The 23,665-nt window shown below is 33.9% G+C and overlaps 1 protein-coding gene across 1 annotated transcript; it reads right to left on the bottom strand.

The window, feature by feature from the left end:
- Positions 1 to 449: 449 nt before the first annotated feature.
- Positions 450 to 23,643, bottom strand: qsm (Zona pelucida superfamily protein qsm). The gene is made up of 9 exons (XM_035864506.2): positions 23,320 to 23,643; positions 23,059 to 23,148; positions 6,284 to 6,385; positions 6,047 to 6,156; positions 5,112 to 5,287; positions 1,901 to 2,131; positions 1,659 to 1,806; positions 1,278 to 1,422; positions 450 to 1,183 (listed from the first exon to the last, which is right to left on the bottom strand). Exons 1-9 carry the CDS (start codon positions 23,372 to 23,374, stop codon positions 939 to 941), a joined length of 1,302 nt encoding a protein of 433 aa, XP_035720399.1. The 5' UTR covers positions 23,375 to 23,643; the 3' UTR covers positions 450 to 938.
- Between the last annotated feature and the right edge of the window lie 22 nt (positions 23,644 to 23,665).

The raw sequence follows: 23,665 nt of genomic DNA, 5'->3' as shown, positions 1-23,665 counted from the left end.
TTATAAAACAAGTGTTAAAAGATTGATTAGGGTAAAAAAAAGAATACACAATAAGTTAGCGATAGAGAATGTATCACATACAAACATATAGTATTTAAATCGTCGTATCAGCCTTCGCTTTATTTTCACTTATGTTACAGTTAAGCTGTAGTTATACCAGTAATAGTTAGCCATAATTAATTATTATCGTATAATAATTAAGTCACGTTAAAATATTATACCCCGTCGCACGACTAGGTTTTTCAGTTTTCTCCGCTCGCAAAGGCCAATTTTCTCGTGACGATTGATCGTAGATAGAGTAGGTGCATGTAAATGTAAAGATTGTCTAAGAAAACACAAGAGGAGATGATGGAAGAAAATTCGGCAGTCGCAGAACGGAGAAATATCATGAGTTTACATTATATAAGTACATATATATATATATATATATATATATATATATATATATATATGTATATATATATGTACTTGAATAAAAATTCTTCCCTTAACGCGATTCCAACATCCCTTTATCACTGTCATTTAAACGATATTTATTTTTCATTATCACATAAAATCGTCTTGTATCGCTCAAAGCGCGATATCATCGTTCACTTTGAACGCCTATTATAATTTCAAATACACTTTTTTATACGATATTGTATAGTATAACCCGTGTTTATTGAAAAAAACAAGAAAAAAAAAAAAAAAAAAAAGAAAGGAAAAAAAATCGTTGAAATGAAAAAATTATTAGGCGTCACATGTGACTTGTCCTCTCCAAAACACTTAAACCCTTAATAATTATAAACCCTTTCATGTCTATCGTATGTATTTTGTTAAAAAAAAGAAAAAAAAGAAAGGAAAAAAGTAAGTTCCACCTTAAGATTAAATTTCACTTGAAAACTTAGGTATCCCGTGTTTTGTCCTATTTACAATTAATGTAATACTTTCTTTCCGTTCTACAGGACAGCGTAGAGAGGGGCGATGAAGAAGACGAAGAGTCCAAAGGTTGTCGCGATAATAGACGAAACGGCAGCATTAGTCTCTATCTCTGTGAGCTTGTATTTGAACTGTTCTCTGACCTCTTCTGCTATGACTGGTCTCTCCTCCGTTCTGACCGTCGTCGGAGATGAGTGTTCTTCCTCAGCGATCACTGCTCTCTCCTCGGTTCTGTTTTTACCCTTTCGTATGAACTCTGATAGAACTGCACGTATATAGTTAGAAGAAAATGGATTTAACGAGTATTTCAAGATGATTAATTGATCGTTCCTATCTACGTAGAATGAAGTGCGGTTTACCTTGATCTATCATTACGTCGTCCTCGAAGTCGACCTTGATGAAGGTAGACATGGTCACCTCGAACAATTTATTCTTATCCGTGTTCGACGATGCTATTGCTCTTTTCTTTCTACCGAAGCCTATTTGTCCGTTACTACATTCGATCTAGAACAAAAATGGCTCAATACGTAACGATGATTAGATATACTTAACGATTAGAGAACTGAATGGAACATGTCTAAATGATGAAGCTACAAGCAAATAATTTAAGAGTCTATTTTAAGAGTTCGCTTGAGAATGAATAATAGACAAAATGGAAAAAAAGTACGAAGCATTTTATTTTATTGTGCAATTAAGAGGCCTTATTATATTATAATTACTTCGTATGTGCAAAAACTTACCCCTAGACATTTGTCTAGACAGACATTAACAGTACCACGGAACTGAACGTAGGTACTCTCAGGGAACTTGAAAGCACGGAACTTTGCGGTAAGAAAATCACCATTCACGGTGTAAAAGTTCTCGAAGAGATATGGATCCACCGAACATCTGACGGCAAAATGGATGAACTCGTTAAACATTCTTTTTTTTTCTTTTTTTTTTATAAAATTACGTGATTATGAAAAGGATTCATTAGACTCACCCGTTAATGATTATCGTTTCTTCTTGAGTCTTCGTGTCGGTAACTTGCATATAAGTTACTAACAGTCCATAGATCGGTGCTGACTCATTGTCCAGAAATATCTCCATCTGCAAAGGGGTACCAGGACTGACATTGAGTTCACCGGTAACCAAAGTACCACCTTGTTTTACACCCACGCCTAGAATAGGAACGGGTGCCGAGACTGATATTTCACCTCGAACTTCGATGATGCTGAAACGACAAGCAATATTTTATTTGATTTCAATCTCGTTTATTTATTTCGATGTGATAACTCTGATAATAAACAACACTCCTTGATTTCGATTAAACACTTTACTAAAATCGGTTTTTTTCTTTCTCTCTTTTTTTTTTGTTTTTGTTTTTTTTTTTTTTTTTATTTGAAACAAGTTTTACATAAATGTATCGCTCCTCTTTTTTCTTTTCTTTTTCTTTTACTTCACATTTCTTTTTTTATCTTTTATGATTTGATCACTTAAGTACATTATGTTTATAAACGAAGCGAGTTATTTTAATAGTAAGAAAAAAAGAAAAATTTCTTTTTCTCGTGCAAAATTGACTATTACTTATCGATGCTCATGAAATATTTCAAATGTCGTCGAATTTCTTTTGGAGAACTACCGTTCATCGCGTAAACGTGCGGAACGCCGACTTTCAGTCTGAGTCTCGATCATAAGATTCTATTGCACGAAACGACGAGCATCTGTCGGACAAGACCGTTGCGTGCATCGGGAATAGAACGACAAGGATAAACTACCAGGAGTAGCATCTACTTTATATAAGTTTCTTTATTTTTTGCCTCAATAAAATAATCGCACGTGCTGTTTCTAACTCAACTCTCAAGACTTATGAGGTAACGAAAAAGATAAAAAGCATTAGATCAAAACTCACATCTGGAATAATTCGTTGAATTTTGCCAGATGTTGAAGGAAATAAAAAAAAGAAAAAAAGAGAAAAGAAAAAGAAAGAAAGAAGGAAAAAAAACAGAAAAAACCAAAAAGACAAGTAATTTTCATCTTGTCTAGAAACTCGTGGTCATCCGAAACGATAGAGGTTGGTAATCGTTTTGCGGTTGGATTTTCTGCTTTATCGAGATAACGACGAAGAAGAGGTACTTTCGTGTACCGTTAAGAAGAGATAAATTCGTTATCGTGTCGCGCGAGATGCCCGAAAGTCGAAACCTTACCTAAACGAGGTAATTAACGTCAGAATTCAATGGGGGTTTTCAATTCTATTGGAAAACGAATATCTTATCGAGATTCAAATAAAAGTACGTCGTTTTGATCGCAACATTGGTCTACCAACCATGTCTTTACGAAGCGCTGATTATTTGACAATAAAGTTCTTACGGTTCCCCAGTTGCTCGTCGGAGTAACGGAGTCTCGTCTATGACGGTGGGAAAGCAGGCACTATCGTTAGGATTATTTTCAGGGTGGTCGAAATTATAATTAACATCTATCGCCGGAAGACGTATCAGCATTTCAAATAGATTACAATTCAAAGAATTAGAAATTATTATTAATATCCATTAATAATTATAGTTCACGTTTTATATACATATATACATATACGTTTTATATACATTTATATACATATATATATATCATATCGAAATAATGTTAAATTCATCCAATAACAAAAAAAAAGAAAGTATTAACATATATATCTTAACGATCAGAATTTTACAAATCATCATATTTTATAAAACGGATTATTCAATACTTTTTAAATTATTTCGAAAAGGAATGTTACTAAGGTTCGGCGAACCCAACGATTCTCATAGAAAAAAAAAGAAAAAGAGAAAAAGAAAAAGAGAAAAAGAAAAAGAGAAAAAGAAAAAGAGAAAAAGAAAAAGAGAAAAAGAAAAAGAATTATCGTTTCATCTATGTATATCGTTCACATTGGAAGCGGAGTTCCTTTAAATAAATTATCAAGATAGCTTGAAAAGCAGGCGCCCGCATTCATCTATATATCTCGCGCGTTCTTTCCTTTGCCCCGAGGACGAACAAAAAACATTCTCATCTTTTTTAGGCACAACCGCAGGGCGTGTCTTATCCAATCACCATCGCAAAAAATCTTTGCTTGGTATAACTTATCATAGAAATGGAATTTTTCAATTTTTCTTTGTAAGTTCTGCACAAATGGTGATTTTTTTTTAATGCATTTGCGCACACATGTATGCGTGTACGTTTCTCTTCTTTTTTTTTAAACTATGTAGAAAAAAAATCGGTTTAATCAAATCTAATAAAATATTAGATTGACACATTGAATTTATAATTGTTAAATTGATCATCCGAAAATGTTAAAAATATTTGATAATTTTTAAAAAATAAATTTTTAAAAATTGAACCAATTCTACAAGTTACATATCTCAAAATAGCTGGGCTAAGCGTGCACCGATTATCTCGAAGGATCTAGGTAAAGATCACGCGTAGTGCGCCATCGACGCGGCACTTTCCTCTTTTCCAGGACACGGAGAAAGCGAGTGATCGAGAATAGAGGTCGACGCTCTCGAGCAACGCGACTCGTCCGGCAGGAAATTACGTGGGAGGACTGTGGGAAGAGATTTCAATCGAACTCTTTTTCGATACAAAAGCGATCGCAATATCCTGGAAAATACGAAGACAATAAACTTTCCGGTACTTTGAAATTCCTTTATGATTGATATGGTTAGAAAAAAAGAAAAAAGAAATCAATATTTTCTTAAAAAAATATCGCAGCATGAATCACAAGATCATTTAATTTTTTAAAACAAATCATCTTTTCGTTCACGGATAATCGATGAAAATGTCAGACAAGAAAAAAGAAAACAACAATTTTATTTTCAGAGAACATAATAACCAAGTTTGAAAACATCTATACTGAAATTAACGAATTAATGAAAGATGTTTTCGCGGTTAAGGGTTACCTATCATAAAATTACTATCTTTTCTTAACGGTAACAAGAACTTTTGGTTTTATCGGCAACTTCCGTGTAAAAAATGTTATTGATCGTTTTAAAATACTCAAGAAAGTTGTAATACCAAACAAATACATTTTTATTAATAAAATGTATTACTTGTTCTTATTTATAAACGGAATCAAAGAAGAGAAGAAAATAAAGAAGAAAGAGAGAGAGGGAGAGAAAGAGAGAGAGAGAGGGAAAGAGAGAGAAACAAGAAAGAAAAAATGATAAAAAGGGCAAAGAACTCACTCCTGCTCTTGAAATCCTTCCGGAAGGACGCTCCGTCGTACCGTCGTGTGATTGACTGCGATAGCGTCTCCAGGTTGCACGACTACTTCGGTGATAACACATTTTACCGTGAAGGTGTGCTTGCTGGAATCCGCCGGCTCCTCCACTATTATCCGATGATAGTACACCTTCTGACCCTGTATATCATTATCCAGAGGTAATTTCGTTCGAATCTACTCTAGCGACGGTTAGACGTACAAGACCGTAAAGGATGAACATACTAGGGAGGAGTATTATATTAAGAAGAGAGAGAAAAAGAGAGAAAGAAAAAAAAAGAGATTGGACTAACCGTGGAAACAATGAAAAAAGTTATTCACCTTAGCACGTTAATAAATGTGTAAATATATTGCCACGTAACAATCTTTGACGTTACATATATATTTCCACTTTTGATCGTTGTGATTTATTCACAGTAAAAATAAAATTTCTTTAACCGTTTTTAATTGATCCGTTCTTAACTTATTCATGATTCATAAATCTTCTAAAGTTATGCGTATTTTTACGATGTAATTAAATATGTTAGATATTAAAAATAATAAAAAGAAATATGTTAGACGTTAAAACAGAAAAATAGACAATAAAAAGAAACGTAGGTATCACGTACATATATTTAGATATAGTATCGAAATTCTACAAGCTATTTATGAAAAATAGAATTATATACTTACATATATATATATATATATATATATATATATATATATATATATTAATTCGAATGTATTTTTTTCTTCTTTTTTTAATTTCAAACGAGTGGAAAACTTTTTTAAATTTAGCAATAATTTTTTTAATAAATAATATGACAATAGCTTTGAGATCTAACGAAAGTAAACGAATGATACGTATATAACGATGAACAAGAAGAAAATTACCAAGTTCTTTTCTCTTTTACTTACCGTAACTTTATTAACGACCCTCGTGATGCCGCATCGTAGCATGTCTTGTTCTAATAATGATAATCTGAACGTTGCGACTCCATCGCTGAGTTGCGGCTTGCAGGTTGCGTCTGAAGGCCAAAAGAAAAATAAACGTTCGAGATAGTAAGTAGGTAGTAGTAAGTTGGTAGACCTTGTTACTCGTGAAATTAATCGTCGATCCGTTAATGACTCTCGTATTTGATCGATATACATTACCTGGATAGTCCTTAAGCTGTTGGAGATATATCCTTGCCTGAGGACTACTCCTGACAATGTCAACTTCCATCGAACGTTCGGAACATCTCACTTTACTTTGAACTAGAACAGAATAAAATAATAATCAGATTTATAAATATCATAATAACAATAACGTTTATTTTGATCTGGTCATTAAAAATGAACGATCTTATCCAATTCGAATAATATTTATTTCAAGATATTCGATGTACATTTAATTGTATGTTCGGATGATCATCGAATAGAAGGCGGTTACCAACATCGATAGAAATCGAAAGACGACCTTAAACGATCTAGAGTCATGATCTTATCCGAGTACGGAAGAAGAGGTTCGCCGTACTCGATCCATTGGTATATACTACGATAATTGCCCCATAAACTCGTGACTGTCTCGACCTTGAAAAAGCAATGGAGGCGTATTTCTCGCGTGACGTATATATCAAACGAACCCTGAAACGACGTTTGTTCGTAAAACTCGATGATGAATAGTTTCGGCTTTAGACAATGTTGAGACGTTAACGTTATTATAGAAAAAAAAAACATTTTTAACGAGCAATGCATTTCTTAATTAATTATTTAAATTTATTCATTTAGAAACGAGAAAAAAATATAAGAAAGGCAATTTGTAAAGAAGGATAGACAAGTCTTAGACACTCTTTACACGTTTAATAGGAATAGTTGTCGGTAAAGTAAGGTGTATGTAAGTACCTACATATATAGGAACGTGGGAAGCGATTTAATGGTTCGTACTATCATCGGCTAATTTCATTCTCATAGTATTACCTTCTAAAGTGTAATGTTCGTGGCAAAAAGTAGACGTTAAACCAGTTTGTTGCTATAAAGTAACGCGAATTAGCGACATTCCGAAGAAGGAATACTTATATATGTATATATGCGAGTATACATTGTAGCATACGCGAATCGTTCGATGATTGTACGCCTTGGGCTAATTTAATTTTGATCGGTCGATAAGCTAGTCGGCGAGTTCCTTTCTATCCTATTGAACGTATGTACCTCTAGGTAGATGGGTATACCTACCTACCTACCTACCTACCTACCTACTACGCTTGGTAAGAATCGGAACGAAAGAAAGAAAGAAAGAAAGAAAGAAAGAAAGAAGTAGAAGAAAAAAAGAAGAAAGATGGAAGAGTAATAGACGGTTTGAAGCGCCGAAAGCTTTAAGTCTAGCAACGACCTATTAGTTTTATGTTTTAAAATTGAAATGAGAATGATGCGATGATAATAAAGAAATTTTATGCGTTCGTCGATTGGAAATAAATGCTGAAGAGAAAAAGACATAGATAGAGATAGAGAGAGAGAGAGAGAGAGAGAGAGAGAGAGAGAGAAAGAGTGCATTGAACTATTTCTTTTTTCTTTTTTTTTTTTAATGTCAAGATGAGAACAGACATTTCCTTTTTCTCCATTGTCGTGAATATTTAATTGCGAAAGTTCCGGAAGATGTAGATTTAAATACGAAGGACTCAGACTTTGCTTTGGTAGGATGGACACGCACGAGAAAACAATTTCAACGATCACCTCGTGGACACGATTCGGCATTAATCACTTGGGAAACGGCGCGAAGACGCGATATTTTCTCGAGACCGACATCGCATCTTCGGCGAACACCAACTGAGCTATAATTCACGTTCAGGTATCATCGTCACGCGCGCAACACGGTGTTAAGAACTCGGAGAACGTTGTCCATGGCGAGGTTTCGTGGTGTTGTAAGTTTCGCGAATGAGTACTCTCCTATCGTAACATAAAGAAACTCTCTACGTACTAGGTATATGCATAATCGTGTGTAAGTTGAATCATGTAAATTTTCTTTTCCTATGTCAGTAAAAGTATTTCCGAAGACTAGCGATGAAAAATTCGAAGAGTATGATCACTTGCTGAAATAGCTACTATCTAATTAAATTCTAATTAGTTATACTTAATATCAAGTAGATATGCATAATAAAAGTATACTGTACTTTTGAAATATGATGTAAATAACAACCTTGTAAATTGCTTTAAATGTATGTCTACAAATAGATATTGAATTTTTATCTTATATGTGTATTTTTATTATTATTATTATTATTATTATTATTATTATTATTATTATTATTATTATTATTATTATTATTATTATTATTATTATTATTACTATTATTATTATTATTATTATTATTATTATTATTATTATTATTATTATTATTATTATTATTATTATTATTATTATTATTATTATTATTATTATTATTATTATTATTATTATTATTATTATTATTATTATTATTATTATTATTATTATTATTATTATTATTATTATTATTATTATTATTATTATTATTATTATTATTATTATTATTATTATTATTATTATTTTTATTATTATTATTATTATTATTATTATTATTATTATTATTATTATTATTATTATTATTATTATTATTATTATTATTATTATTATTATTATTATTATTATTATTATTATTATTATTATTATTATTATTATTATTATTATTATTATTATTATTATTATTATTATTATTATTATTATTATTATTATTATTATAATTATTATTATATGCTTCCTTTGTTTATTTTTTTTTATTTTTTATGACGAAGTTTTTTCGTAATTTCAAAAAAGATCGGTTCTATTGATTTTGTTTCATATTAGAGCGTGAATAGAGTAACCCTCATCGACAAAGATATTGCGGTAATCATAGTCCTCGTATTACGTGCTGATAAAGGTATAGAACGGTTTTCTCATCATCGTCGTTCGTAAGATCTATAGAGTAGTATGCGTGATAGTATATAAATCTCAAGATTCATAGTCTTCCGGGAGCCTTTTATAGGATATAGTACTTCGAAGGATCATATTGTTGAAAGATTCTCTTATCTGTTAGAGCAATTAGTCTGTCACATTATTAGAGAAAATACACGACAAGAGGATACTCGATGTCTTATCAAATGATCTATCAGGAAAAACAAGCATAATTTTTTTTTTCTTATAAAATATACCTTGTTTGACAAACTATTCAATTTTGACGATTTAACCGACTTCCTAGTCAAAGATAATATTAATTTAGAAAATCGTTTTTCATTTCTGTATTAGCTTGCTGTGTATCGTTCTTGGCAAGTCTCTTCAATCTATCTGGCACGTATGTAAGGTATATTTATCTATATATTCTTACATACGTCAGTTCTTATAGGATCGTTCGATTTTGCTACATCACGATCTTTTAACCAGACTATACGACAATAAAATCTCCCCCCCCCCGTCTTATTTTCTTCCGTTGATCGTTGATAAACCATCGTTAGGGTTTTAACTGACAATAGTGTCAAGTACATACTGTACATAAGGTATCAATAGATGTATTAAGAATACCTCACTCGCGTAAGTACGAGAATAAGAAAACGAAAGAGAGGATGCAAGAATTTGATTCGTGATACGATCGATAAGTATTCTTTAAGTATATACAAACATAGATACATACACATATATATATATATACATAAATATGTACAATATTATTCGACGAGGCCTAGGATGGTACTCGCATATGTCTAAGATGACTATAAATTCACTGTTCTTTCAAATGCATTGAAATCACCGTCTGTTCAAGAGCATTGAAATCACCGGATCGATTTACAATTGCGAGCTCGTAAGTACGAACGCTTTTCTCCACTTCACGAATATATTATCTTTTTTTTTCTTTTTTCTTGTTTGCATCTTCTCTTTCGTTGGTAGCACTGTTAACTATTTCGGTATGCTATTGCTATGATATTGAACCTAGAAAAGAACTATAGAACACGGTTTTGGTCTCTCGCGTGCATCCACGCGTTTTATGCGCGTAAGCTTCGTCACTCGAACGCACTCCGTACTCGGTTAACGCGTAAATTACGTGACCACACAGCATGTCGCTTTTAAACATTCTCTCATATACGCCGGTATCCCTCTTTTCCTTTATTTTTTTTTCCATTACCGAGCTTAAGCGTTTTCTAAGGTAAGTGTAAGAGATTTCTATCCTTCGAAATTGATGCTATGTGATTCGAAATCATCTCTAACTTTTCCGCCTTTTATTCTTCATCCTCTTCTCTCTCTCTTTCTTTCTCTCTCTCTCTCTCTCTCTCTCTCTTTCTCTTTCTTTCCTTTTTATTATCTCGTATTTTCTTGAAGTCTCTGAATACTCCTATTATGTTAAACCTTTTATATCTACTCTTTTAATTCTACCTCTATTCTCTCTGATTATAAGGACCTAAGTGTTTAGAATTACGACGTGTCCAAGTCGTAATGTGTACTCGGCGATTTAAGTATCTTTAATAGATGACGAAACCACCTCTTGGTACTTTTCAGAACCTTTTCATGTAGATAAATGCTGTTTGTGCTCGGTTAATCATAGACGATTAAGTATCTTTCGTTTGATGAATTTTTAAGAAAGACAAATTTCGATTTAACCTCGTAGACCATTTTTAATTTTGATTAGAATTGTATTTTGTTTTATTTTTGATATTTTTTTCTTTTCTTTGTTTCATGAATATTTACACGTACGATACCTATGTACAAAAAACGAGAAAATCATTTTTAGACAAGAATCTTTTTCCTCTCTTTCTCTATTTCCTATGGAGACAGTGAATTAGTAGCAAGAAGAGGTTGAAATTGTACTCAGGCAAGAAAAATAATAATCGCTCTTGAAGGAAGCCAAGGAGGTAGAGGCGACTAAGAAATGGCGGCATCTGAACTTCCCCTGATGTTCGTGGAAGGCCTTTGACCCTACTTTTCTTCATCCTTTCGTTCCCTCTCTTCTTTTCTTATTTTTCTTTGCTACATTAACCAGGTTCTTCGTTTCTTTCTGCATTCCTTTTCCCACTCCTGAGCAAGAACTGAAATAGTACAATTCTACGATGCACAAAGGATTTTTTTTAAACCGAAGAAAAACCTATCCTATAAATTCTTACTAGTTTCAATTAGATATTAAAAGCGTATAACACGTAAATTAGAAGTTTAGTACGGCGGTTCAGTTCAAAGAGTAAGGGTCTGAAACGATAATATCTAAGCTTCCGCATCTATTTCAACTCTCGACTCGTTTAAAATGTTTTACGAGTTATAAATAACACGCGAGTGACAAAATTGAATATATAAGATGTTTTGTTGAACCTATAATAGTAAAATTCTACAATTACATCAACTTGGATTAGAGCAAGAGAGATGGAGAATGCAAATTATCGATTAGATATGTACGATAGAAAGTATTGATCTATAATGAAAATACCACAAATTTTATGATATCCTTCCTTCGTAATTATCTTAACAAGGTATACTGGAGAAAGAAAGAGAAAGACTAGAAATTAAAGACGATGTTCGATTAATATTCGATACGCGATATCAAATGTACGCTCGGTAACTGTACTAAACGGAGTCATGCTAACCACGTTGAGGAGGTAAACAGTTAATCTGTGCTAAGAAGCATGAAATTTTCGATAATTCGTGACATTTGCATAAAATTTTAAATCAATATAAAATTCAATCGGTATCTTGGATTATATTTTGTTAGAATGATATTATAATAAGATTAACTAATTATTCGAATGAAGCCATTCAAACATTGAACAATCTTTTCATTTGATCTAAACTACGTTAATAGAAATAACGAAAAATGTATACATATAGACAGGTGGAGACCTACGTCATAGAAATTACAGGCTGGGATGATCGTAATTATAATGAACGTCACTTTAATTTCTATCAAGTGTTCTAACGGCGTATGGATTTCGATGAACGAGACCGCCCTCGCTATGAGTATATCACGCAGCATCAACTAAATTCTCTCACAAGTCTGGAGGGATCCAAAGATGAGGAAGAGGAGGAGGAAGAGGAGGAGGAGTAGCAAAGAGGAGGAAGAGGAGGAGGAGGAGGAGGAGAAAAGAACGAAGAAGTCCGTAAACGAAGCGAAGAATCAAGACACGTGGTATTCGTGTAGGTTCAAGGTACGAGTACCGTTATAAACGATATATCGGTATCCTTTCTTGTATTTTATGCATCGTACCCGCAGAGGACGGAGACTTGCGAAGTCTCGAGCGAAATGGAATTGACTTCGATCGAGGGACGATCAATTTCGATGAATCGAATTGTCGATCCTCTGCTACATTCTGTCTGATCGTTCCTTTATCATCTATACGTTTTTAAACGGGATGGGCGTTAACGGAAGAAGAATGTCGATTTGGTTCTTTCGCATATGATTCTGAGAAAGTTTCCGATGATGATAGAGAAACCCATGGAATAAGCGCACACTTCTACGATTATCGTACATGTAATCAAATTACTCTATTTGCATACGAGAGTTAACGATTAGATATCTCGAAAATGGAGGATAACTCTACTATCGAGCTGGGCAATAGAGCGAGAAAGCGATATAACAGGACCGAAAGTTCTTAATCGATGTGAATATCGAAAGGCAATCTTTGGATAGTGATAAAATAGGAGCTAGGGAGGTTGCTCAAAGCTTTCGTAACGGTGATTTCATTCCGGTTGCGGCTTTACACGTACTCGCCAATACGCGCCGATTACAAGGGCTGGGAGCGATAAATTACTGATCATCGTAGATCCCAAGAGCAGGGTCGACGATTCTGTCGATCGCACGAGCGCGGAAACACATCGAGAATCCCTTCCCTCTCTCTCTCTCTCTTTCTCTCTTTCTCTTTTTCTCTTTCTCTCTTTCTTTATTTCTCTCTTTTTCTCTTTCTCTCTTTCTTTTTCTCAAGGTATCCGTTTATGGTCGTCGGACGATCGCGTAGGATCGGTACGCAGGACGATGAAGCACGTACGCGATGGATATCTTTCTGGTACCTTCCTGCTACCTTCCTGCTACCATCTCACCAACTTCCTGGTATTAAACCGTGATCTTTATGCAACGAGAACTCCGATAATATGAACGGAAGCAAGTACGAATATCTGCTTCGTCGTTGAAAGCCTTGTTCAGAGTTAGTGTGCTGTCAATCAGAGGGCTTGATAATAGTTAGTGTCACAAACTGACACTATAATACGTACGCTGTATTGGCAAAAATCTCTTTTATTATATGTTGCACATTTAAATGTGTTTATTTGTTAAAAAACATTTATTTTTTATTTCAATCTTCGTTTTTTTTCTTTTCTGTTTTTTTTTTTTAATAGATCATCACAATACCAATACCTATGTATGTCTTTAGACATTCTTGAAGAAGTTTCGAATTAAGTACGCTCTTCTGTTAATTTTGTCATTTTCTTTATTTTCTTCTTTTTATTTTAAAGCTAGCTAGAATCGATAAGAGAAAAACAATATCTGTAGCAAAAGAACACATAGTAGGTATATAGGTACTTATTTCAATTCTAATACATGTTCCAAATAGAGCGAATTACGTGTCGATCGCAAGAAAGAGATCCTATCGAAGGAAAGAGTTACAGCGCGATGTAATCGACCAGTCGAGATGACTACAAATCGTTAAAGAAGGATTTCCTTTAAAAGGGCGGCGGAGCCCTTGGAATTCGGCCGCTACTGTTGCTTTCTGTCGGGCGTAATCGATAGCACGGAAGCGATCAATCGTGCATCGCATACCAAAGCATATACATAACACGCATTATGTTTGTGTATGTGTACTTAAGAACTCCTGATGTTTGTGTGTGTATGTGTATATGTGTGCATACGGAAAAGGAGAAGGGAGAAATCCTAGAAACATCCAGGAAACGAAAATTTTTTTTTCGGATCAAATGGTATATTAAAGAAAATCTTTCTGGATTTTCTGATACCGTAAGATCGTTGCCAATTTAATACCTAGTTTTCACGTAAATTACACGCTTACGATCCTCCTGGAATAAGCATAGTCCGTAAGATTCACGCTTCGATCGATTATGTTTATCTTTACAGCCACCATCGTGTCGTCGTCTTCGTCCTCTTCGTCGTCATTAACTATGTACAATGTGTTCTTTTCAAAGAGAAACGCAAAAAGAACAAGTTAAACATGTAAGTTTATATATTTAGCTTATATATATATACATACATATATAAATTTATGTATATATATATGTATATATATCTACATAATAAAAATTTACCAGAGTTTAATCTGTATTTAATATATATTAACTTTCTAAAATAAAATGTTCAAGATCGAGTTTTAAATTAATGTACTTTTTAATAGTCTCATTATAATTTGAGTTTTCTCAAACTTATTTGCGTTATGGAGATTTTATATATATATATATTTATATTCGTAAAGAAAAAAAAAAGAAAACAAATATTATTAAAATTAATTGTGACGAATCGATGAGAATTGTCAACCCAGAGAACGGACATGTTAGAGAGGATTCTTACGATTTGAAAGGAAAGTTGTTCGAAGATGTTTCGCACTTATCCAAAAGGGGCTATGAATAATTCACGACGTTGGACTTCGCACGAGAGATACGTTCTCGTTTAATTACCGTTATGTATACGTTTTTTCGGTAATTTCGATTAAGTCCGCATTCCGTAATTATTTAAATAATTTTACGCATTGACGTTCCATAAAGCATTCGCACGCGTTGTTATGTTTCTCTGTCTATTTTTTTCTTATCTCTCTCTCTCTCTCTCTCTTTCTTTTTCTTCCTACAATTGTACATTTTTTGAAGCACATTCCACGAATACTATTCACCGATCGTGACAAGCATCACATAATTTACCTTTCTCGTTTTATTTTTTGCCTCTCCTATAAATGGGATATAGAGGAATTACAAATTTCACATAATTGGACAAAGTGGAACAAGCGTGTTATATGGTCTACCCCTAAAAATGGTAATTTTCTTATACGGATATAAAGCGAAGTAAAAAGTGATTCTGAAGATTGATAACTTTCATTAGACGGTACTTTTAATTTACAATCGCGTTAGTCTACTATAAAGTCGTAAAAATGCGATCACGTAATTTTAAAATAAATCTACATATAAAGAAGAAAACTATTGAGATCAATATTATTTCACGAAAAATATTTGGAATCTGTAACTTTGATTTATTTATTTATTATAATCTCTAGGAATGAAGAATTTGTTTACTTACTTCTAACGTTACTTGCATGATGTAGTTCGATTGATCGATAACAAAAGAAATGTCTATCAAAGGTTCGTTTCGAGATATCGAATCAGATGAACTTATCTTTAAAGAAAACTTCCGGGATACTTCTTTGTTATTCAGACTTGTTACTCCCAGACCAAAGCATCACGGAATATATTTTCCGGAGGATACTCCCGCTGTTATCTCTGATCGTAGGATTTAATTGTTTCCTTGAGCGCGTCCTTTCCTTCGAGATTCTTGGACAGCTCGAGAAGAACGAGCCGAGTTAAGAATTTAAAACGTTCTTTGACCATTAAGCCGTCCGGTATCGTCCTCTCGTACGTGATCGTTCAAGCTAGACTTGAATAAATTAGTTCTACGATCGATCGATACTCTACTCCTATCACGATTCCTATCTCGATCGTGCACATGATCATACATACATATGTACATAAGGATTTAATAACACATTTCTACCGTTCTGATTACATACTATCTCCTTTTACTTCACATAAATTTCATCGATCACAAAAATTAGAATCAGAGAAAACATTAAAGGAACTTAATACCGTGAAAACACTTTCACCATCTTGTCCAAGAAAGAAAGAGATAGGTAGATAGATTGATAAAAAATAGATAGATAGATAGAGAGAGAGAGAGCGAAAGAGAGAGAGAGGAGAGAGAGAGAGAGAGAGAAAAGGGAGAAAGAGAAAGAGAAACACGATTTCATAATTTTCTGTAATATTATTTTTTCGATAAACTTAATAAATTAGAATGATATATGACAGAATATTGCGGCTAATATTTAGTCTGTATAGCATTAATCTTATTTAGAAAGTAATATAAAACTTTCTAATGATAAACACGAGATGAAGGTGTAGAATCACATTGATACATCATAAATTTCGATTTCGAACATACATATTTAAATATAGAACAGGCATATTTAATATAATAATTAATATAATATAATAAATAACGAAAAGTTTCCATTACCAGACGTTACTTTTTCTTCTTCTGACCCTCTCCTCGTAAAAAATTAATATGAATGATCGACGATGGGAGTAATTATAGATAATAATTTAAAATGTTGAACTAGCATCGAGCTTATGTCAGTACAAATGCACGATTATGATTTTGTCATATTCACGGAACGCGAAGAACTTCTTTTATGCTGCCTCCTGTAACCTCTTCTGTAAGTTAGCATGTAAGTGTTCACTATCTAGATTGACAAGGCTGCCTCCGTACTTGCTTCCTTCTATCTAACATAGTATACACACTCTAGATCGTATAAATCAAGATCGTTATCGCTGTTAGAAAGAAGCCTACTATAATTTCTCGTTAATTCGTTTCCGAAGAGACGGCTTGGATATGCTTTGGAAGGGTAAAGGGCGAGCGAGTTCAGAGTAACTCCTTTCGTACCTTCTTTGTGTCAGTTGGATGGACTTTACTACTTCCTCTCGACATGATCATGTAAACCTACCGCATTGCCAATAATTTCTTGTTAATTCGCGCTTTTATCGCCCCTCGATATGTTTATATATATATATACATATATGTTTATATATATATATATATATATATATATATATATATATATATATAGATATATATATGTACGTATGCAGATACTATAGATACATGTTTTACGTATGTATGTATAATACTTTACATGTACCTATCTACGTTAAATACTTCTCAGCGTGAGTAATATTTGTATTTTCTACGAAAAAACATTCAACGAAATGATTCCTCGAAATGTACTTTCCTCTTTCTCGTCGTCCTCCTTTTGCTTCTCCTCTTTCTCCTCCTTTTTCTCCTTCTCGTCGACAAATATTTTTACGGCCGATAATTGTGGCTCATAATTTATCGTCGTGCGGAATTGCCACAGTGGCAAATCGAGGGGCTCATTCGAAAGAGTCCATCGTAAAAGTCGAGCAATGACTAACTCAGCCAATAGATGGATTGCAGAGGGACAATTATTTTTCAAGGAAAAGAACGATCATATGCTTTCTCACGCGCCTTATGAGCTTTCATAATGAATCGGGAATGATTGGTGTGCTCGAACTACGTACTGCATACTACCTATTATCGAACTAACCGTTGCTAATTCCTTCGAAGAACTTCTGCGTCTCACGGTGATGATTAGACGGTTAATTACGGGGGTACATATTTTAAGTTATGATATCTGTTGGATAAAGTTCTTCAAAATAATGTGAGAAATTTTTTTAACTTTTATACTTGAATATTTTCTATTTATATTTTTATAAGAAACTGAGATATAAGGAAAGATTAGAAAACAGGATAGGGAAAAGGGAAAAGGGAAAAAAAAAAGAAAAAGAATTGTTTGAGTCGGTCCAGCGTACAAGGAATTGTCATTGGGGCTCTCTTTGTGTGTTCTTCACTTGTGCACGCATCGACGATAACGCATGTGTTCGGTGACACGCGTGCATACGAGTGGTTCGACCGGTATGCGCCATATTTGGATGGACTTTGCGCATATATAGGAAAACGTTCGACGTCAGTGAGAAATACGTTGGATCTTTGAACGACTACTGACCGTAAAAATAATTCTTCGATCGTTTTGAATTTTTTTGTTTTGTTTTTTTTTAAACATCAACTTGTCTTTGACAGAGAAAAAGGAATATTTTAATGACGTTATCATTATCGTTGTGTTATTATTTTTCAAAACTACATTCCTTATTTATTTTGATTTTTAAACGCACGTCACGGTGTTCCGAAGAAACGTATACAAATAACAGTGTACCTAATACTTGCTGGATCACGTAATGGTATAAGAGACTCGTTAAAGAACCAACGAGGAACTGTCGATCGTGAGGCTCGTGGGCTGGGTCGCCATTCACAAGATCCAGACGTTGCAGAAGCAACGTGTCAGGGTTCACGAACCATTCATATTTTTTCTTTGCACTCTTCGATCACGTTCATGTAACTGTACGCAAGTTGTTCGATCGTTCAAGAATAGCGACGTTCTTTCTTGGCATCGTACGGTCGATCATCAAGTTCGTCGATCGTTAATACCATTTGACTTCTATGGGACGATAATATTTTTTCTTTTTTTTTTCCCTTTTGCAATATGTACATATTTATGGAATATCTTTTCTTTCCTATTTACTACAAATTATCTAATCTCGATTAAAGATCTTCTCATAGAATTAGAGACAAAGAAAATTTAATTAAAAGTTTATTAATACGCCAAAGCAATATTATTTTCTTTGTTGGATTACGTTCGGCAAACGTTCGATCTTTCCATCGAAAATCAGACTTCCCGTTTGTTTGGCCTTTTATCCAGTCTCCCTATTGCTGTCTTTCTTCTCCTGGTTCACGCGTGCGCGCTGTTCAATGTCCGTGCAGATTGGCAACCGGTTTTCCTATGGCCTCTCCCAACCGATTCCTCACTCCCACTCTCACTCCCACTTCTGATTCCCATTCCAAAGACTCTTTGCTTTCTTCGTCCCCACTCGTTTTCGAGTTTTAACAGTGCTGTAACGCCCCGACATCTTCCTTACCTTTCTTTTTCTTTTATTCTTCGCTACTGACGTCTATTCTCCTATGATTACGTGCAAATCATCCTACGGTATAGGATTCCTCTATCTCTCGATAGAATAATATTTCCTTTCTTATCACTATATTTCTGATTATTTTATAAAATTTCATAAATTTGATTGACGTAAAGAAATAAAAAAACAATTATTATTAATTTGAATAATTATTACTATGTTGCCTTTAAAGAAAATTTCACAAACTGATCATAATTCATTCTGCTGTTTCTCGCATTCGATATAACAATTGATTAAAAAAAAGATGATTAAAAATAATTAAATAAAATCGAATTGAATTACATATATTTCATGTGCGCGCAACTAGAGATGTTCCTACTACGTGTATGTGTATACGTATAGTCGGACTCGATCGTGGTTGTTATCTCCCACGGTGGCCTTTACCACGTACATTCTCTAGCAGGCACTTTCGATCTTGCCGATCTTGGTTGCACGATCTCTCGTTCGCATCCCAGGCCCACACGCCTGCCCACACTTGATTCACTTTTCTACGAACATATATTATATGAGTATGTACGCACGATTATGAATCGTACTTTATATTCTTGCTTGACTTTTATACACATTTATAGAAAGTGATAGACTTGAGTCTGAATCATAATCCAAAAGTGAACTATTTTCTATTTTATCAATATTACAAACTGATTTTTGGCGTGTACATTTTTAATTGTCAAATTATTTTATGAAAAATAATACCAAGATTGTTGTTAAGATAACGTGGACGAGTTTAAATTGGTATAAATTTGGTTTCACCGCGCAAAGGAAACAAAAAAAAAGGAAAGAAACGTTACATTATTGTCTTAGGAATGAAAAGATACCTCAGTTATAAAGTGTATCGAAAACCACGAATCGAAAATCATGGTTGACGTATGCCATCTTTTAAGCACGAGTGCTTGCGGTAACTGGCAATCAGTAATCAAATATTATGTGCGGTTCAATATCCTTTCAATTTTTTACTCCATCTTCAACATCGTCCAGGAAAAACGTTATATCCTGATGATAGATACTATCATTCGATCAAAAGTTTTGCTTGAATCTAATAAAAGTGCCGTTAAAATTTGCCGATAACATGTTGACTCTTGTCGTAAAGTTCTCCTTCTTTCTTTTTCTGTATTTTCTTTTTTTCTTTACCAAGTACAAATCGATTCATGCTTCGTGACGAAACGAATAGAGGAAGGAAGAAATTGGCATGTTTCTAAAGCTTTATGATTCAATGAAGCGATGGGATTCAATAAGATTGCGGTAAGACGTCAGAGTACGATGAACTATTATTTTTAGAAATGATAAATACCCGTATATGATTTCCAATCGATTAAATTTATTTAACATATACACATACATACACACATACATATGTACAAATAGATATATTTAAAAGCATATATGATATATGAGAGCGAAATTAGATTTAGAATATATGTAATTATGTCGAAATATAAACATATATACATACATATATATGTGCGTGTCTGTGTGTGTAACACTTTCGAGATGAAGATGACATACAAATCGATATTTTATATAGAATGAAATGGATTCGTTTCATCCGGATCCACGAATGGTGTATCACCGAAAGTGAATGGATCGACTCGAATTTCATTACTCGATACTTTTCGACGAGAATACCGTATGAATTTTTTACTATGCTTACGCATATATATATATATATATATATATATATATATATATATATAATTAATGGCAAGAATAATCATATCCAACGTCAGGAGAATGGTCGTCGTTAGTGGCCATTTAAAATCCTTTGAGTACCGTGAATACCTGAAAGAGGAACGGAGGGTGAAACGACTGGATGCGTCGTCGAACTTTAACTATGGAGTAACTTCAAGCGTGGAGGATTACTTTCCTGTTCACCTTCCCTTTCTTTCCCACTGCTTTTTCATTCGGTTAACTATTCCAAACTCTATTATTAGCCGTTTTGAAGAATCGAAGACAATTTAGCAAGATCTTTTCTTACTAGGATTCCACTTACTTCGATCTCGTCGTAATTACTCGACTTGTCTCGAGCGAATGTGTCCTTGAACATAAACACACCATCCACGTTTCTCTTTCACTCCTTTACCATACCGAACTACGATGTTTAATCTTATATTTTATGTTTTTTGAAAAATTATGAAAAACGAAATAATCAATTTCGAAGATACGATCATATCGACGTATAAAGATCGATACTTTTTTTTTATCTTTTCCTCTTTGAACGTAGATATGCCGGTACAAATAAATCATGAATTATTCGAGTTAAGCATAATATCCTGTGTGTATACAAAGATGAGATTAGCGTGAATGCGAGGGAAATCGATTAGGATCGATTCACCAAGCGTATTCCATTAACGATATGGCATCAAAGGGGAAGTAATATCTCTTTGAGTTGAAGATAGAGCTCGATTTACTCCTTCTTCCTACTTTTCTCATTTTTCTTATTTTTATTTTTCACGCTCGTCTATGCACCTCTATCGTAAGCGTAGAGGGAATAACATTTGTGCAAATAATCCTTTCGTGCACGCTCGAAAGCGTCGACGGCCATGAGAGGACTACGTCATCGCGTGATTCATCGACATATAATTCCTATCCTAACCAAGTACGAATCAACGTACTTGAATCCCTTCGTACATAATAATAGATACGTTCGTCTTGGTTTTTCACGCTTCTAATGCAACTCTACGTGAATCTATAAGTCTTTCTCTTTCTCTTCCTATATCTATATATATCTATATATATCTATCTATCTCTTTTTCTCTTTTTTCTATATTCACAAAGAGGCTATCTATTCACATTGTATTCACTCGATGTGCGTGCAGCACCATCGTAACGCTCTCGTTAAACTCAATTAATGGGATTGAGAAGAGAATCGAGAACGTATATTTTGTAAATGTAATTTGGAGCACGTTGTTTCTTACAAGGAGGCAATGAATTTCATAGATCTATGAGGAAGAATACAAGATTACGCATACAAATGATTAAACCGTTCACGTTATGGAGTATATAAGTTTTAATAGCATACCGGCGATCCCTTGTCCTCCTTCTCCCATTCTCCCTACTCCTTACCTTCCCCTTACTCTCCCATAGCGAACGGTTATAACATAAAGTTGCATCCATTGTTCCGTAGGCGAGCGCGAATATCTTCGTGCGCACAGTGCACACACGTCGAGGAAAAAGGGGGTGACCGGCGTGTGCTCGACGTAAACATAAATTATACCATATATATTACTTGGTATGTGCGTCTACGTGTGCATTTATTTATCTGTGTATAGCAATTGACGATGCATTCGTTCTTCGTTCCGGAAAAGACGAATGACGATGAATTCTACATGCTTTTTCTTAAACGTTAATATTATTATTTATGGAACGACAAAGTGTATCGAAACGATTAATATCTGTATGTAGCTTTCGAACATGTAAAGGAAGAAAAAAAAAGAAGAAAAAGAAAAAAATTATTTAATTGAAAAACACAATATAAATCGTAAAAGAATTTAATGAAAGTAGATAATGTATAGAAAGGATCAGCCTTGACTGATATTACATATGGCTGCTAATCTGACGTAATGTACCGAAGTAGTGACGATGTAGGACACTCGTTATATATAATATCATCTTGTTTTCTTTTCGAAGACTAGGTAACTACATACAAACGTAAAGTTCGAATTCGTTTTTCTTTCTCCTCGCATTAGAATCGAAACTGACGAGTTTCTTTCGTGAAAGCATACATTTCTACCAAAGAAACGTGACCGACGAACATGAGTCGACGAGAGTAAGAGTGCGGAACATAGTGATAAATCATTCTTATTCGACTTCCTTCGTTTTTCTTTCATTTCTTTTTCCTTCCCTCCCCTCCCCTTTTTATATATATTCTCGCAAGAACAAAGGGATAATATATTTGAAATTTGAACAAAAGAATATATATATTTATATCGACTAGTCGATACTATATATATATATACACATGTATATCTGTATATATATTATAAATTATTATAAATTATATTATTAATAATATATATATATATATATATATATATATATATATTATTTTTTCTTTTTGATCTGTATAGCTTAAATTATTTTCATTTTTTTTTCTTTACTTATTTCTTTTTTTAAATGGTACGTTGCTCACCGTTGGCGCGAGTAACAGCGACGATAAATATCCAGGCGAGAAGGAAATACCAAAGACGGTCGGCCATGTCCACTCTTTTCGTGATGGTCACTATCGCAGGAAGGATATTAAAGTTTTAAGAGAGGAGACGAAAATATATGACAAGGGTGAGAGGGATCGAAGAAGAGAAGGAAAGGAAAAGGGGAAAGGAAAAGGAAGAGGAGGAGAAGGAGGAGGAGGAGGAGGAGGAAGAGAAGATGTTTTCGTCTAGTCTCGACGTACTCTCATCTAGACGTTGGTTGTCCGCTTTCTTCAAGGACGAGACAACTTTTCTCATCCGTTCCTGAGCGTCCTCGCTGAGAAAGTACGTGCACGCACGCAATAAAAAAGAAAAAAAGAGAAAAAGAGAAAGAGAGAAAGAGATAGAGAGAGAAAGAGAAAGAGAAAAAGAGAGAGAGAGAGAAGAGATGGCAAGGTAAGGTTATAAACACACAGGAAAGTAGTAGTGGGGAAACGACGATGGAACGCAAGAGAAAAGAACAAACGAATAAGTCTCGTCTCGAACTAAGAGATGTTCTCTGTGCGAAGCCGCGAGAGACACTGACGGGCCCGAGCAATGGCGGGATAG

Source organism: Vespa mandarinia, chromosome 6 (genome assembly GCF_050613455.1).
Source record: "Vespa mandarinia isolate Hongniang chromosome 6, ASM5061345v1, whole genome shotgun sequence".
Taxonomy (NCBI): Eukaryota; Metazoa; Arthropoda; class Insecta; order Hymenoptera; family Vespidae; genus Vespa; species Vespa mandarinia.
This window is presented reverse-complemented; position numbering and strand designations above follow the sequence as displayed.

Coding starts and splice junctions, on each gene's coding strand:
- qsm (XM_035864506.2), bottom strand. CDS start 23,374: ATGAGAAAAGTTGTCTCGTCCTTGAAGAAAGCGGACAACCAACGTCTA. Junction 5,288..6,046: donor GGGTCGTTAATAAAGTTACG/GTAAGTAAAAGA, acceptor AATGATATACAG/GGTCAGAAGGTGTACTATCA. Junction 1,184..1,277: donor CGACGTAATGATAGATCAAG/GTAAACCGCACT, acceptor ATATACGTGCAG/TTCTATCAGAGTTCATACGA.